General features: G+C 42.5%; 1 protein-coding gene across 1 annotated transcript in view; it reads right to left on the bottom strand.

Annotated features, from left to right (window-relative positions):
- CUBN (cubilin) overlaps positions 1 to 11112 on the bottom strand; it is a 149848-nt gene extending 138736 nt beyond the window's left edge. The window contains exons 1-9 of the mRNA XM_075492710.1: positions 10994 to 11112; positions 10712 to 10841; positions 10245 to 10337; positions 9199 to 9237; positions 8324 to 8425; positions 7286 to 7389; positions 3499 to 3625; positions 1886 to 2054; positions 876 to 1007 (exon numbers count right to left, since the gene is read on the bottom strand). Of these exons, the coding sequence (XP_075348825.1) occupies positions 876 to 1007; positions 1886 to 2054; positions 3499 to 3625; positions 7286 to 7389; positions 8324 to 8425; positions 9199 to 9237; positions 10245 to 10337; positions 10712 to 10841; positions 10994 to 11112 (1015 nt within the window). The remainder of the gene's footprint in view (positions 1 to 875; positions 1008 to 1885; positions 2055 to 3498; positions 3626 to 7285; positions 7390 to 8323; positions 8426 to 9198; positions 9238 to 10244; positions 10338 to 10711; positions 10842 to 10993) is intronic.
- Positions 11113 to 18460: the final 7348 nt, after the last annotated feature.

Raw genomic sequence — 18460 nt, 5'->3', positions numbered from 1 at the left:
CTTCCCGCTGCGTGCCAGAGCTGCCCTTGGCTCTCAAACACAACACCCAGCTCCTCTCGGGAGGCTCAGCAGGACCAAAGCACTGCAGCACGACTCTGCACCGCCAGACCTGAGGTCCACTGCACCACGTCAAAACTTGTCTGAGGCCACGTTTCCAGCATGGCGATAGCCCTTCAGCGCTCAGTAACTGAGAGCCTTCACCACCTGCAGTCTATTGCCATTTAAACAGCAATTGAAAGGTCAGTTAGAAACACTTTTTCCTGCTAGTAGTTCTAGTATTGATAGCATGCATTTCATAAAGCATTTTAAATCATAAACCACAAATTATAAAGATGTAAGTCATGACTTCCACTGCTTGACCTGTACTGCAATGGAAACACTGCCTTCTTAGTCAGCATTCAGAGCATGACAATTATCAAGGCTTTTTTTAAGACAGACAATACAGCTGATTTATGGCACAGAGGGTACTCTTTCAATTAATACAGACAATGAAATTACTATCATAATTACGCAATCCTTGTTTCCTATTAATGATCTTATTAAGCAAGTACTTCATCTAACCAAGGCTCTCACACTGAAAAGGGCTACCTAGTACAATAGAAACACATTTCAGAGGATCATCATTAGAGACATACTCTACAAAATGTTCATTAATAGCTGAAGCAGTTTGAATATACTTGGACTCTGCATTCTATATTACAGTATTGCTTTGGGTATGTGATACTTCTTTATATAAAACAGCTTCTGCTGTTTTAAAGAAGCTTCAGCTTCTTAAGTCTACCATAAAACAGAATCTTCATCTTTTAAGCCTTTGTGTTGAATCTTCATCTTTTAAGCCTTTCCATAGTTTTATCGACAAAAAAAATCCATTTTACCTGGTGGACAGAGCCCACAGTGGAAGGATCCCATTGTGTTGATACATTGAACCATCGGTGCTGTTGAGCAGCCTCCGTTATTACTTTCACATTCATCAACGTCTTGGCAACTGTAGCCATTTCCTTGCCAGCCTAAAAAGAAGCACAGGAAAGACATTAAAATAGAAAATGCCTGGCCTTTTAATTTTCTTCTTTGACCAGATCTTTTCATAGAGCAGAAAAATAAGACTTTTGAATTTCACTTTATTAACACAAGAGAAGACCTGTCCCTCTCATAACTGAGGAAAATTAATACTGGTCTGCAAACTAGGTTGCAAACACAACAGGGTGGAGATGTGCGTGTCAGAACGTTTCTTTTTAACTGTATTCTGGATATTCCAGAATCAAACACGCTTTATCCTAAAGAGGAGGCAGTTCTGGCCTAGTGCACACACGTACAATTTGCAGAAAAGCTTTATCGTAACTCTTGTTAAATACTTCAAATACTCCTCCTATACACACCACCTACCCAACTCAGGAAGAGGAATCATAGGTTATATTGGCTTGAGGGGACAAGTAGATTTTTATATTGCCTTAGGGCAGTGAGCGTAAGGATATGAAAGTACTTCGGACCTGTTACAGGAAGGTAATAGGACATCATGGATATGAATCACACAGAATCACAGAATCGTATAGGTTGGAAAAGACCTTTAAGATCATCGAGTCCAACTGTAAACCTAACACTGCCAAGACCACCACTACACCATGTCCCTAAGCGAGGTACCTATGGACATGAGGATACATCAGACCTATTTAGATGCTCAGTTTAGGATGGGATAAATCATGCATTAGACTCCACTGCCTGCGTTACCTAGATAAGACATAACCTGCAAGCATTTATTCTCTAGAATACAGACCAAAGCATTTCATGGAGTTGCTCTCATCTGGATCCTGTGTCTGTGCTTATGACATACAGCCAGTACTACCTCCTGCCACCCCCTCCCACCTGAGAGCGTGGAAGAACGTGATACCTGTGGGGCAGGGACCACATGAGTAGGAGCCTGGTGTGTTGTGGCACTGCACAAGCGGTTTCTGTGAACACGGACGATTAGGGAGGCTGCATTCATCTATATCAGCACTGCAGGCAGGGCTGCCAGGAGGGGACATCCAGCCAGCGTCACAGATGCAGCGGTACTTGGGCTGCCACAGCAAACATCACATTACATACTTAAGACAGTTAGAACAGTCAAGAAAAGGGCAGGAGGAGTTCATTTTATAAAATGTCTTTTAAACTATAGCAAGAAAGCTTTCAGAGCGTTACATGGTTTGCACATTCTGTTTTATAAGTTGCTTCGGTAGTTTTCTCAGTCTATTTCTTCCTCTGAATTTACCTATTTAGATTATGGAAGCAACAACAGGCTCATTCATTATGTTCATAAAAGAAACCTGTAATTTACCCGAAAGCTCCCAGAGAAAATGATCAGCAATTATGAGCTGTACATAAACATAATTAAGACATCAACTTGCTTTGTAACCAGGGTAAACAGATCAGTGTAAGCAACTTGAAATCAGCTTGGCTGTTTTCTTTTAAGCAAACTGTTCAGTAATCTGTGCAATGTGCAGCGCTGACATTATATTGCAAATATATATTTTCTTTGAGGAAAACAGTTTTCTCTCTAGTAAACTTTACTAATGGCCAGATTTCAGCATTTATCTAGCTTTGCTCCAATTAAAGCTAATGGGAGCTTTATTGTGACTGTCACAGGAGCAGACACTGTTAAGCCAACACTGAACCCTTTTGAAAAGCTTTCTTCACAAAAAATGGGCAGAAAGTAAGTGATGAGTTGTGAAAACTTTTACCAATTGAGCAAATAAATTATTTTATAGCATAGCACAAAGAATAGGTGGTGTGTCTGGAATGGTGCATGGGTGTATAGGAGTGTTAAGGAGCACAGGCTTGGTGGGGTAGTTTTGGAGGGCTGCTCTGCACGGAAAGAGTAAAAGCTGGCACGTCCCTTTGGAGTGAACACTCTGTACCCAGATTCTCTCCCAAAAAGAATGAGCTGGCTTGCTCCAGAAGACCATTCAAGTGTATGCTAGCATCCAGCCAGTGCAGACACTTGGAGAGCTTGGGCCTGGAGTCAGAGACCAAGTCCAACTGACAGTGAGGAGCACCAAAGATGAGCAGCAGCCACCCAGCTGCTATGCAGCCCTGGCAGTTCCCAGGCCACTGACAATAATGTGCCACAAGCATGCCTTTTCCCAGGAAAAACAAGATTCATGATGTTTGCCCTTCTTAATCTTTTAAGTAATAAAATATTCTAGCAACTTAGAACTCCCCAAATAATGAACAGTAAGAATATTATGCTTCAAATAAGACTTTGAATTATTCAGAGAATATTCCCAAGCTCCCTATGGATGTAGTAGTAGATCTGATACTGTGACAAGTGCTTCTAACAAGACACAAGGCATTTTCAGTTCTTTCTGCTGTCCTTGGGACAACGGAGAGGTTAGGCTGCATTGTACAGTGGCATTTCTTGCTGTTTTTCAGCAGCAGCGTGTGCTACACAGTTTTGTGGTGCCCAGCTTATTTGTTGCTTATTCATGCTGTGCTGTATAATGAGACTTACATGTTGTTCCTTACCTTGTTGGGCTGATCCCTGTCTGCATCTATGCAGATGCCATGCCCACAGAGCATCTCAGATCCTCCCTGGCAGTCATCAAACTTCGAGGCACAGTGAGGCCCATAGGTTTCTGGAGTACAGGAGCAGCTAATGGTGAAAGCAGACAGAAAAATCAAAAAGTTGTCTTTATATAGCTGTTAAAGATCACATATTGCCATAGTAAGAGATCATTCCCCACTCTTTTATTTATGTGGTGTTCCTTATGAAATCTGTCTACTTAGCTATACTGACAATCCCATTAATAATCACGCAGAGAGGCAAGGCTCCTGTTCAGCAGAGACTCAAGAATCACATGGGACTTGTGCATATCCATGACTGTCTGACCCTATGGGAGAATCCGCAGCCTTTTGTTACATTCCTAAGCGCAAATCCAGAAAAAAAGAAATGTCTAACGTGAGACTTAAACAGCATACGAGCCTGGAAATCCCCACTTCAGTCAAAGAGCACCTAAACTTTGTGTTTCAGTTTATGACGCTCATCTGATGCCAAGTGCCTAAAACCCTACCCCTAGCAATATGCAGAAATGCCATGTCTGGCCTGTCCCGGAGAGCGGGGTACCTTCACACCCGCACCTCAACATGTGGCAGCTGCTGTCTCAGCAGCAGCCCAGCTTTCAAGTAAGTGTGGTGGGCAGGAGGAGGCATTTGGGGCTGATGGGGTGGGAAGAACAAAGTAGTGGGCTGACGGGAGGCATTCTACAGGGGGGATCTGGCTTGTAGGCTGCCAGCGGCATCACGTTGTTATTTATAGGACACGCCTTAGTCACAGCACTGTACGTACATGGTGGAACTGAAGTTGAGAACTTCTAAGGCATCAGGTAATGTTTCCCTTTTCTCTGGCCCTTTATTTCCACATAGACCAAATCTGAGGCTCTGAAATACAACTGAAAGGGACCTAAACTTACAGAAAGCCTCCTATCAGTTCACTAGCTTTTTATTAACATGGCAGTGAGACACTTACTTGGATGCAAGTTATATGCTGCGATGTCTGCCAATGTCTGCTCCTCACAGAGACATATGGCAGGTACACACCCTTCTTGGATTGCTTTTAAGCTGGCTAACAAAAAATACTCCGTGAAAGCATTTATCTGCAGAATTTGAATCAGGGTATTCCAGTGCAGCTGGATCTGGACCTTGGAGCAATTTATTAATAAGCTGCTACTGTCCCTGTCACGGTGTCACATGCTCAGTTGAAATAGCAGTTTGATAAGCCAATTGCAGGTAACTAAACGCTGCACCCAGGACAAGCAACCCGCGTGAATTTAGGCTTAAAAACCCACAATAGCTTAATGCTTAACTGCAGTCTGCAGTACTGTAAGACAGCATGTTCATTATTATAAGAGACGGCAGATAGACCAACACCATCTCGCCAGTGCAGTAGCTCAACCTGGGCAAGCACAGAGGCAACAGGTCAGGGAACCAGATCACCTTTGTATGTTCAAAGTACATTCAGGGCTTCACGTTCAACTCCAAAGGACACAGCAAGGCAGTATGACAGGTTCCAAAGGAGGAGGACAATGGCACTGTCTCCTGCCTAGTCTGGCAAAGATTAATCTGCTACCCATCTGAAGTTGCTCAGAGAACAGCTTCAAGAAGTAGGTCACACTGCAAGCACCTTCAGCCAAATTGCAATGCACTGCTGCTCGGCACTGCCCTGGTTCTCTCCCATCGCTGACGGCACGTGATGATGAGGCCCCCGCTACTTTGGTTCTGACACAAAAGTCTGATAGACTTGGGGACTCTCACAGCCTTTCATCCAACTGATGCAATGTCTCATTAAGGTCCTGATTCAGGAAGGGGTTTCCTGGATACCTGCTCTTTTTCCTCATACTTCAGTACTTTCCTGAATTACAGCTTGAAGCATGTAGGTAAAGAATCTGAACAGGGAGCAAAGACTGCATTATGCTCCATTTCATGGTACCTAATCTAGTACTGCCCTTCACCTGGTGTTATCTCTGGGGGTTATGGAAAGTTAAATATCACCTTTTTCTTTACCCGCAGTCCACGCTGGTGTATATAACTACACCAGAGCAGGAGTGGAGTGACCTGGGTTGCTGGGTTGCAGAAAATTTAGCAGCAATGTTCTTACAGTTGTTTAAAAGAGCTGTGTCACGCTCTGCCTGGGGAGGGATTTAGCATCTGGGCAGCACTCAGAACTAACTAAGACAGTACATGAAGGGACACTGTGAAGACAGTACAATGGGGTTGAGGAAAGGACTAAACAATAATCCTGAGGTCGTAATGCAAAAGCAGTAATATTAAGATTTGGACGACTTATGAAGAGGTCTGAGTTCATTGTAGGAAGCACTGATTCAGCAAGTACCAAGGAGGGCAAGAATTACATTGGGGAAGAAACTTAGAGGAATCATGACTGTACTAATACAATGACAACACTTGCAAGAAAGGCAGAGGGTTTGTCCTTTCAAACCTTAATTTAGTCACACACCTGTACACCACATCTCTGAGCACAGTAAGAAACAACAGATAAAGGCAGGCTGCTTTGTGTGTCATTTCCTTGACAAATGTCTGTGTCGGGGACAGCTGCAGGCAAGCTAGAAACATCCTTTAAAATCAAAGGAAAGCTGACAGGAAGCATCACGTACCCGTGACACCTCCTCAGCAGGCTCTGTGGTAATGTTGAAGTGTGAGGAGCACTGCAGGAGAACATCCCTTGTGTGAGGTTCTTCCAAGAACTGACAAAGCACTATAAACCAGTGTTACGCCAAGCAAATATTTGTGGGGGCTAAGATTTTCATGCTGAAGCAGGAGATAAAATGCTTTGCAGAAAGCTGTGGCATGCTCTCCAGCCTGCTTGTTCCCATTGCACAGGGATAGCTTTGTATTACATCTGAAAGTTATTTATTTACCAGATTATTTGACATTTTGGAAAATAAGACACAGAATGTTCAGGCTGGCTTGCCCTGTAAACAAGAGCATGTTTCCTAAGGAGCTGGGCACAGCCAGGGAAGGGTACGCTCCAGGGACCTGCCATCTCTGGGGCCCCGCACACCGGCAGCCCAGGCACCCTCCTGGCCAGCCGGCTGCAGACAGCATTTCTCCTCCCTTTCTGTCTGGCAGCACTGTGCATTGCTTGCTCTGCTGCAGTCTCAGCAGTGCTTGTATTTCTGGAGGGGGTGAAGGCATTTCTCAGAGTTATGCGGTGTGCTGGGAATGCCAGTGATCGGGGGTGCCCATATATTCAGGAGGTTTCCAACAACTCAAAGCCTTTGCTGGGCCAAAGCTGTTCACCTCCTTCATCTCCTCACTCCCTTTGGTCTCAAGGGGTAGGTGATAACGGAGGGATGATAACGTGGCTGTGCTAGGTGGGCACGTTGGCAAGCGCTGGTTACAGATCAGCATGCCGCATCTCACCGCCCCATCTACATCCCTGCTACTGCATGGTGCAGTGAATCTCCATTAAAGCATCTGCACCTACAACAGAGGGACAGGTCACTGGAGCCAGTCTCTAATTTGCAGCCTTCTTCTCCAGCATGGCTGTGTGATAAATCTGGTTCTTGCTGCTCTTCTTGTGTCAAAGCAGGCAATGGCTTCGGAGGGCCTTCTGTGTCTGCGGTGGGCTCGGTGTACAGTGTATTAAGTATTTTATATTCTCTCAGACTGCAAGGGATTATAGTGCATAGACACTAAACAGACTTATTCCTAGAAATTGTGTTTCAGGTGCGATACAGGGTACAAAAATAGCACAGTATTTTACATGGGATTTTTGTGTCTAGTTTTGAAAAGTTACCTGTAGCTGCCTGGTGTGTTCACACAAGTGGCTCCATTCTGGCAGCCTAATGCTGTTCCAGCATAAATCTGGCATTCATTAACATCCACTGAACACAGGAGGCCCTAAGATGAAATGGAAAACCAGTTTATTTTCCAAATAACTGAGAAATGAAGCAAACCATGGAGCCAATGTTTAATATAGTTTCCAAAAATATACAAACCACAGGCCGCTATCAACACAGCCTCCCTTATGAAACATTATATAACAAAACTCTATTTTTCAGCTGTGTTTCTGTGGCCCTGGTTATCAGTCAGATGGGGGATAAAATATTTCAGATGGTTGTAGAAAGCATATGGACAGCATAGTACTATCATCCCCCCTGCTTTCCAACTTGCTAGCAAAAGGCTCAGAAAACTTTCTTTCAAACTGTTTCTGTCAGGAGATGCTGTTTTATTAAGACTGAAAGCACAGCAATTTTGACCTAAATCTTGCTGGGACAACTTTCAAGTTGAGGGCCCTTGAGATGATATAACTTTTCCATCTCTAGGACATGTAACAGCACCATTAAAGCCTTTGCCAGTAAAGTCTTTGGATTTAAAAAACTCAGAATGGGACGGATTACTTACACCCCCATTTGTCTTATTTGTTTGAGCTTGAATAAATATCCGTCCCTTCCCCCACTCTCTCTCTACCCTTGGTAAGATCAACAGCGAGGCGTGCAGTTCAGTTCACTGCTCAGCAAAATCCAAAGACTAATTCTCTGCTGAGGGAACTGCCCAGCATCACTGACTTCATGGGCCATCACCCACGTATAACAGCGCAGGGTCTGGCCCAACAGTTTGGGCTTCGTTTCTTTGGTATACACTGATATTGTTGAGAAGCAAATGTGTTGCCCTTCAACCAAACGATGAGTGTGATACTGCTGCTTTGCTGGTCAGTAAATCTCACTCTGCCCTGAGCAACCTTAAAATGCCACAGTCCGTCACGATCACACTAAGCCAGGTGTATCCTTACACGCTAAAATACATGCTCTGTATTCAAGGAAGCTAGGCTCACCTGCCAGTTGGTGGGACAGAGGCAAAAGAAACCATCCAGTGAGTTTACACAGGTGCCCGAGTTCTCACAGGGGTTACTACTGCAGGCTTTCCTCTGGATAGCCTGAAACCCAGGAAAAGAGCAGAAGATGAGGTTCTTGCTCACGTGGTGTTCCATTAGCATTTATTTTCCAGACAAACCTTTTTTTTTTCTTTTTTTTCTTTTTATTCTTTCTTGGGTCCCCCCCCCCCTTTTTTTCAGCAAGGTTGATTTGTAAAGGTTTTGAGCTGTTTCACTTATCCCTGTACAAAATAATGACTAATATGGTTGGCCTTACACAGGATGGCTGGCTGCAAGCACTAGGATAAGAAAAGTCCTGTAAGAAGTAAATATTAATAGAGACTGTTCTTCAGCAGTAGACTGTGAGTCTAGATGGAGGGTTATCTTGTCTTCTCGATTCCATGGGTGACTCATCTGACAACTGCTTTTACTGGCAGCTGTAGCTGTGGCTTGTCACAAGCTCGGTGGAGAAGCAGGTGACAGTTGAAAATTAGCTATTTTCGGTACAATACAAAATCCAGTTTGAATTCTCCAGTCTTCGTCTTGACAGATCAGTGAAGTTTACTTCTCCTTGGTATCTAGTAGCTGTTCTTGAGTCTACAACTGTTTTTCCTTTAAGGAATGCAGGCTCCTACACAGTTTATATTTTGTAAGAAGGCATTTCACCTCCTCCACAAATCTTAGCTTTTTTTTACCTCCTGTTACCAAAAAAACTTTTCCTGAGTAATGCATGAGAGGAAATAAATCATTTAGCTATTTAATCATTGTAACCTCACTTTATTTACCTGGGGCTGGGTTTTTCTTTTTGATCTCTAGTTTGCTTCCCATTTACTCACCTGCTCTAAGCTTTGAAGCTTGTTGTCAAGACTCGTGATCTGGAAGAGAAATGCAAATTACATTGTGCTTGGTATGAGAGTGACCACAGAGGTACGTGCTGGATGCCAGTAGGCTACCAAAATATTTTATTTTGAGAAAAGAGAATAGCTGGTATGTGAAACCAGGTGACAATCAGGTTCAAATCAGGCCCCACTCACTGGGATTTTGGTGTTTTAGGCTGTTCAGAAAATGACAGCTTAAGTATGTCCCAGTTTGGCTCCAAAAAGCAAGACTCAGTCTTGTGAAGATGTACTCAGGTGCTCAACACTGAGATGTGAATATTCCAATGGGACTGTTCGGGTGCTCGCGTGCCTGCGAGGGATGGAGGTCTGAGACAGCACACCGAAAGCCAAGAAAAGGTTCCCCATATCTCAGTGGGTTATAACCACAAACAGCAAGCTGAAACTGAATCAGGGAATATATGGATACGTATTAGCACAATTTCCCTAAAGGGAGGTCTCTTAGGCTATAAAATATTTTCCTATAAGGAACTTGTGGCAACACTGTAATAAAAGATACTTAAACCAAGTCAGACAAAGGTTTCAAAATCGTCTGCTAGAGAAAAATCTTTAGTAGCAGGGAAGAGACAAAACTACTGCATAGGTCTTTTCTTTCCACTGCAAATGCCTATAGCCCATTTCACCTATGGAATGGAACGTCTGTGTAACAACTATAAGAACATACATGGTCCATTTCCTAAATTTAGTGGGATTTCACTTCCATAAATATTAGAGGATATAGTCCATAGAGATGTTGACAGTGAACAAAAGAAGAATCCTGGTAACTGGAAATTATGGGATTTACAGAAATATTTCCATTGTCTCCAGAGTTATTGAGTAAGTATCTCAACATTAAACATAGACTCTGAGCTGATGTTAAATATGGACTCTGCCCCAGTTCCCTGAACTGGAGTCCAGAAATGCTAAAATGAATCAGGTAATGATGTTAATCTGAGGAATGGAAAACTGGGAACACTGGAGGAGAATAACATGAGAGTATGGCTCACCTTGGAGGTCAGCAGAGCAACCTGCTGGGACATGTTCTGAGAGGCACCATTGGCTTTTTTAAGTTCTTGAATCTCTGCGTTACTTTCTCTAACCTAGATTTAAACAACAGAGATAATGTGAAACAAGCTTGGCTTTTTCAAAAGCTTACAAATGTAAACAAGCTTTGCTTTTTCAAAAGCTTAGGAAAGTTTCATTCTTGCTTAACTTTACTATTATAAAGTCCACTTAAATACAGAGAGCTTTGTTATATACACAATTTAATCTTTTAATTATTTTCTGTAATGGCATGATTACTTTACAAGTCTGCAATAGCTTACTTTCATATGAGAGTGCTGACACAGGTAATATAAAAGAACAATCATACATAACACATCAAACATTTGCTAAGACAAATTCTGAAGACAATTAAACTATTAATGTGCAAAAGTGAAAATGAAAACATATTAAGGAAAAGTAACTATATCACCTGACTAAAAAGTTCTGCAAGGTCTTCTTCATTAATTTTTATTTTCCCCAGTGGTCCAGTTCTAAATTCAATATTTTTGCTGGAGCCAGCGTGGAACACTAAATTACCCTGCTCTGAGGACAGACGAGGCCTGTTGTATTACGGAAAAAACAAAGAGATCATTTAGTTACACATATCTGCCAAAGAGTATGTAAAAAAGCTGCAGTAAAGCCATTCTGTTCCCATTACTGGCACTTAGAAGCCACCATATGAACAAATGCATTTGCAAGCAATGGTACTTACTGCTCGTCATAAATGGTTCTTTTCTGCCTCTTTTTTTCATAGTGGTTTGATTCACAGCTCAATCCAGTAAGTAATAATAATGCAACTAAAAGCCCAGGAGCAGGAGCAGCCCAGAGCATTGCTCTCCTCCAGCTGTCCTGCGTTCGAAGTGAAACCTCCAGTGCTGAATCGTACTGGTACGAGCCCAGGTGCCCTTTGCTCTCACACAGCTCTTTATTCACAAGGTGCCCATTCTGCTGTCTTGTCTTGCAAGGGTGAACTTTATCTCAGGTATCTTAACTAAAGATTGACACCGTGCGAATCTTCTAGACATTAAATGCATTTTTCTCTTTTCGTCTTTTGGTTTCAGGAGCTTTGAAAGATCATTAATTGAAATCTGCCTGCATTTTATCATTTTGTCTTCGACCTTTGTACAGCTGAGCACCCCTGTGTCTCAGAGCGCCTTGTAACCTGCAGCTGGCTACTGCGGGAACGGCTCGCTCTCCCCACGTGCTGCACCACACAGGCGAAGGAAAGATTATTTGGCAGCACTAAAGGACCTAGATTGTTACCAAAAAAAACCCCAAACCCCACATGTAAAACCCACAGTGGCTGGCAAGGAATATTTGTATTGAAAGAGAAGCTTCCAGCCAGTAATTTATTGGGCAGATGACACAAACAAGTTCGCAGTACCAAACAGCATCCCATGGCTTACAACAGCAAAATACAATTTTAACCAAATATGGTTGCTCTGACTCAAGGACGACTCAGTCCCCAGATGCTGAGGAGATGATCACACACCAAGGGGACTGCATTTTGTTTGGCGTGCGTAGGCTGTCTTCATTGCACACACTAGGGCTCCCAAATTCAGGGCCAGCCATAGACAATGCAGAAGACCAAGGAAGAATTCAAAGGAGGCTCAAAAGCAATCAAAAAATGCAAATTAATATGTTCTGAGAGCCAAAATTCGAATCTTGGCCCCATTTTCCTCTACCCTTCAGCAGTATCTCGCAGCCTTCTCAAAAGAAGTGTCCCACCCAGATGCTTGTCAGCACTTGTCTCTGAGGCCCAGGCTGCTGCTGCTGGAAGCCATGGCAGAGTCCACATCCCACCTCCCCTCCCACCTCCCTTTTGCTTTTGCCAGAGTCTACATGTTCTCCTTGCACAAGACCTTGCTGTGCTTTCCTCTCCCTGCTTAGGAGAGTTTTGTGTATCTTTTCCTTCCTCATGTTAGGAGCTGCCTGCAACTCCAGGCCCACCACCATTCTTTTTATTTCCCTTTTTCTTTCGTAGACAACTCATTCAGGTTGCTCACATTTCAAAACTCTACTGAGGAAAAAAGAGCAGCACAGTTGTAACTGCTCTTGCCCAAAGATAACAGTAGCCACCATTCACTGACCCTTTAAGCCCCAGACCTTCCTGGAGGCCACGGAGCTCCTGCTCTTCCTAATCCTGCCCAGCCTTCCTTTCTGCTCCAGTTTCACTTGTCACCTGCAGACGTCCCACAGATATGCGGGACATGCCCTGGAGCTGGGGGATTGAAGGAACTTTACAGCTTTCACAGACAAAAATGTTACAAGGTCAAAGCACCCTGGGAAGAAATTGGATGTGGCGACAAAAAATATTGTCACCTCAAAAAGAGACAGAGGTGGACTGTGAAAATGAGTGTGAAGCCAGGACAGCTAATGTTTGTGGTGCTGCCACAGATAACAACTTGATCCTTACTATGAATAACTATAATGTCTGCATTATATATAGCTGCATCCCACCACCTCCACTCTTTTCTGTTGCTTGCATAAACCCTAGATTTTTATTACATTTTATTACCTGTGGTTTTAAAAACTTATCTCACAATTCAGAACAGCATGAGCCTGCTGACCGTCTTTCTTGTGCTCATGCAGGTAACCCAACAGTTCGGGCTGCTGCCTAGAGGTCTGGAAGGGCAGAGGTGGAGCTCCTCCGGAACCCACGGGGGACAGCCCATCCCGTATGCCTACCGGTGCAGTAGCAGCAGCTCAGCTCTCTGGATATTTGCCTGCTCTGCAGCAGCCTGTGGCCTCCAGGAGACCGAGCCTTCAGCTGTTGCTGCCAGAACAGAGGAACATAAGGAGGAAGCCCCATGTGTTGTCCTTTACCATCATAGGGGATAAAGTTTACGTGAAAATACAGAATTGTATCCTCAGTTGTTGAAAACTATCACTGCTCCATTCAATCCGAATGAGTTACGATATTTTACACCAACTGAGGATCTGTCCTTGCACATTTTTTATTTCCTATTCTGCTCTTTGCTCTGAAACCTCTGTTCACAAATAGGAGAGCATAGATAAATTATCGATGTCTCTATCTAGTTGACAGGACACCTTCTGCCTCTGGGTATCCTGGTACTGTCCATTAAACTAGTGCTCACTAACATTCTTCATGTCGGTTCTGATGTCTGCCTCGGGTTTTTTGCTCTTTTTGTTTAAACAGTGTACTGAGTTTTTACAACTGTCAGTTGGGCGTCAACTTGAAGAAACTATGGGCCAACTAAACCTGCACTTCCTAGCAGGCTGGTTGAAAGTATGCATACTTCAGGGACTTTCTTGCACATAGTCCATTGTATGCTGACAGTTTTCAGCCTGGACTTCGGCTGTGACCCACAAAATCCTTCCTGTTCTCTATTCATTTCTTTGGCATGCTGAGCATGCATTGCCCCTCTCTGCTTCCTGTCAATCTTTGATTCAAGCTTCCCTTTCCAACTAATTAACTCCAATATACCAAATGACCAATGAGCAATAAACCATAGAGGATGGGGAGAAAGCTGCTAATGCAAGGAGGAAGAAGAAATAAGTCTTTTCACCTTCTCTCCATGCAGGCTTTACAACTTAGAAAATGGCTGACCTGAAGACCAGGTGACTTTGACTATGCACTAATTGTAAGATGGAAAGAGAGCTCTGGACATCTGTCTAACCCTTGCATGACACACTATTTTCCATTTCATTAGACCTTCCAGATTTTAGTTAATTTATTCTCTATTCCTAGTGAATGCACCTTAGGCTGGCCAAGTTGGGAAATCTATATAACATGTCAAGGAGAAAAATAGGTTCACAGCTTTTATTCTTACTGAGATATATTGGATTGAGACATCGTTTTTGGAGGAACAGAATGGAAACCTTGCAAACGTCTGGCATAAGAATAGGGGCTGTTCTTCCTAACAGGGAGAGCTGGCACAAACCCCTCCTCCCGGGACAGATCATTCATTACCTCACTGACATTACGGCTGAGGAAACACCTCTAAAGAGTATAGGTTGTGCACAGTTTTGGCAGGAAATAACGGAGCATTTGTCTCTATCTAATTCTGGTTGAAGTTCATCCCGTACTAGCAGGGACTACAATTTACCACCATCTTGTGTAGCTACGTGAAATGAAATGGTGGTATCCCTTTCCTTCTCCAGCAGTATGTGCCGGCCGTGCAAAGACGCTGCTGTAGAAGATAAGAGTTGACTCAGATTATGGCCAAAAATTCCATACACATTAATTGCACCTAGGAAGTCAACTCCGATGCAGAGACATGACACAAGTCTGTGACAATGCTCCCTTTTTATATGGGGGAAGAGCAACTATTGGTGTGAATCCCAACCTGGCTAATTTTTTCACGGAAGACTAACAAATAAGCCTTTATTTTGTTCTATAGATGCAAAAGACATCCCTGCTAGTCAACGTTATGACTCAAATATCTGCAAATAATTATAAATCCAGCCCTGTTGCTGGTTTAATCCCGAGCAGTGCACATTTACCTGAGTTTCCCCTCAGCTGAGGTCATGTCTCCCAGTACTCCCATCTTCACTTCCCTGGATACTCTTTCATCTTTCCTCTTTCTAATAATACTCCAGTGTTCAAAAGTGACACACGACATACGAAGCAGCACTGTTACCTCCATGGTACAAATGTGCAAATTGCTGGTGTAAACAATGCTCTGTATCGAATTCAGCACTTTCTGTGTGCCCCTATAGCTCCGAGACAACCAAGCACTAAGCTGGTATTAGGCCCTATACGGAGGATCAACAACCACAAGGTTTACATCAAACAGGGGTGATTCTGAAAAATAATGTTCCCCTTTCTGTCCCTTACCTATAACCACCCATCATGGCTTCCTCCCTTCTCTTTACTTGTGTCTGGAGAGTTTTATGGCCACAGCACCTTCCCCAGGGGCTGCAAGGCTCCATTTCCCATGCCACTCCTTATGGATTTCTTTTACTTCTCAGCATACTGCCCTCTGACACCTGCCTAAGATTTTGCTCCCTCAACAGAGTTGATGAAGTTAATAAGTTACCTGCTGATGAAGTTAAACTAGCTGGCCAGGAAATCTAGGTTTTCAGTTTTTAATAGCAAATAACAGAGAGATGAGTTTTGATTTAGTTAGCTACTTCAGCTGGAATTGATCTACTGTCCCAATTCTCCCTGGGTTCCTTTATCACAATGAAAACAGATATATATGGTTTTTTGTTTCATTATGAGACTCATATTTTGATTCCTCTGTCTTTCTGATTTTTCTTCCTACATATGCTGTTTCTACAAACCACCAACCACTTTAATGCTTCCTATTTTCCATTTCATTCTTTTTTGAAATTAGGTTCATGAAAAGTTTCCAGTCAGTTACATTGGCTTTGTTCTTTTCTATTGATTATTCCAGTCCTTTTAGCACATTCCAATTGCTTTAACGTACACTGGAGTTATTTTTAGGGACTTCCATTTGCATAGTCACCCTTCTCCACTAATAACCCTAAAGCCATGAATGGACCTGGCTGCACAACCTCCCTCAGATTCGTTCTATTCTGTACTGTTGGCTTTATCAAGAGGCTTAGATCTGAGGTAAGTCCATAAATCATTCGCTGTGTATTGATGCTGTGATTACAAATATTGGCATTCTGTCACCACACAAATATAAGGAGGTAAGAGTGGTCATACTGGGTTAGAAGAAGATCCATCTAGGTCAGTACCCTGTCTCCAACAGTGGCCAAGAGCAGACAGTTAGGAAATGAAAGCTACATGAAGGGGCAAGCACATACAGTACCTCTCCTAGGTACTCTCTGGCCTCCATTTATTTGCAGCTCAGGAACTTCTTCAGCCAGAAGTCTCAGTAGTTACTCAGTACTCTCGAAGGATTTTTCTTCCATGAACTTGTCCAGTCTTCTCCTGAACTCTTCCCCATGCTTCACCTTACAACACATGTACAATGAATGAGTAATGCCACATGGTAAGTAAGATCAATATACAGTCAAAATGCCACTCAGAACTATTAATTCTGAGTAGAATCCCATTTTTAAGTGTAATATTTATAAACAGAATGGGATTAGTTTCTTTTTTTAAATACATACAGGTCAAACATTTGAACTAATCAAAACTATTACTGTCTAGGTATGAGAAAATATATAGCACCATCAATGTGCTTTGCTTCCAAATGCCAGGTTGTCATTTAAAAATGTTTGAATTACAACAGCCCAGTGCATGGACAAAAGCACAAGACAAACATGCTCTCAGTGAAGCTGGGATTGCAGGATGTATTCCTGTGTTTAAAATCAGAGAGGCTTCCCAATGGAGGAGATTTTAGGACTTTGCTGCAGTTTTCTGAATCCCAGTGAAGGGTACCCAACCAGAGTGGCCATCTGAAATTCCCTCCAACAACCGTCTCTCACTAAAAGTGGTGTATTCCACACAATTTTAGCCCCTCCAACTCTGCTTCTTGCTCCATCAGAGCTCTTACCAAAAGATCCCTTGTCCGTGCTTTCTCCCACTGTCAAAAGGACCAGGTGGAGGAAAGTCAAAGAGAACAACTCAGTTGTCTTGTCTTCACTGATGGCTGCCTGGTCATCTAAGGCCACATATTTCTTTTCTTCAACAGCTATATAAATTCCCCAACCCTTGTAATCAAATAAAGATAAAAATAACACAAATCTCTTCATGTTCTTCACAATAACATTTAAATTGACATACTATCACTACTCAATACTTCATTTTCTCTGGTGTCCTTGATATCAGTTATCTATTCAAACAAGTTGTTACTAAACAAGCATAAACTTCCCCTAATGAGGTTACAACACTAGAATACTCATGTTTGCACGGGCAAAAGGAACCTGGTTACTGGAATTCACTTTGGGCTCTATGCCTAGTTTCTTATACTTTCACATTATTTTTCCTCGGATATTTCTTTGACCACTTCTACTTTATACACTGTTCATATGACTGCCCAGAAATGCCTACTGTTCTTAACCAATTACTACTTTGTCTCCTCCAAATCCTTACTAATACGGCATATTCTTTAAACACCATGCAGAAAAAAATACATGGAGCACATATGTGGTTTCAAATATCTTAAGAGGCAAAATACATTAAAGTGCTAAGGAAAAGAAATATAATTCAGTATTTATACAATAAGCCAGTGTTAAACTTCAGTATGAATAGCAAGCAAATAGTACAGAGAAATCAAAGAGTGAGCTGAGAATGAATAGTTCATCCTTGCGGTGTAACAAATATTTGCTAAGTTTTCTGTTTATTTTAGAAACGTGACAACTGCTAAAACAGAATTGTACAGTCATTGAAGCATTGGACCTGTTCAGATTTCTATCGAGATGTCTCTTTAGAAAACAAAATGGCCTTACCCATGACTAAGTTTAAGACATATGATAGTGTTATCACAGATCAATGTTTTTCCAGCCTGTAAATACACAGATTCCTGATAATCCTTACACTCCTCCTAAGAGGGTCAGCAAAAGGTGAGATAAAAAAGCCTATGGGCAGGAGCCTTACATTCACTGCATGGAAGGATGCACCTCCACTGGAAAATTTCGAGTTCATGTGTCAAAAAATATTAAAACCCACTGCGTTAAACAAATGGTATTTTAGTAACTTCACTGCCACACAGGTTTCTTCACGAGTATAGGGAATCCCTAGATTAACTCATTATGTAGGTAAGACATTCTGTAAGCCAACTGGCAAGCTTCATAAATACGACACCACCAAATATTACATTCTTTCCCTCAGTGGAGCTTCTCGAGTTTGAGGGAATGCAACCACATCATCTCACTCAGATAATGAAATGTCTTTCAGATGTGCAGAATAAGTGAGTTACAAAACCAAAAATCAGATTCTGGAAATCTCCATCTATTTCCAGAGCTGTCTTCCAGATTTCACTCATTTACCTTTCAGCTGCTTTTGTAATCACATTTCATTGCTGTGAAAATGCTTAAGCTGAAGTTGCAAAGTGCAGCACTGATGTAGGCTGCAAAGCACTTATGATTAGGAGACTGCTCGGAAAAGGAAGCAACGTGATCATCAGGTGAGGTCAAGCAGGTGCAACCCAACAGAGCTCAGTAAATGAGTCTATTAATGACAAACAGATGGGATAAGAAGCAGTCATTCAGTTTAGCTGCACCGGTATTACAGGGTTAGCAGGGGTAAAATACACAACTATATATTTACAACTTTGAAATCTGTTCTTTCGAAGTATCT

This window comes from Mycteria americana, chromosome 2 (assembly GCF_035582795.1).
Source record: "Mycteria americana isolate JAX WOST 10 ecotype Jacksonville Zoo and Gardens chromosome 2, USCA_MyAme_1.0, whole genome shotgun sequence".
Taxonomy (NCBI): domain Eukaryota; kingdom Metazoa; phylum Chordata; class Aves; order Ciconiiformes; family Ciconiidae; genus Mycteria; species Mycteria americana.
Note: the sequence above shows the minus strand (reverse complement) of the source record. Positions and strands in the feature narration are given on the sequence as shown.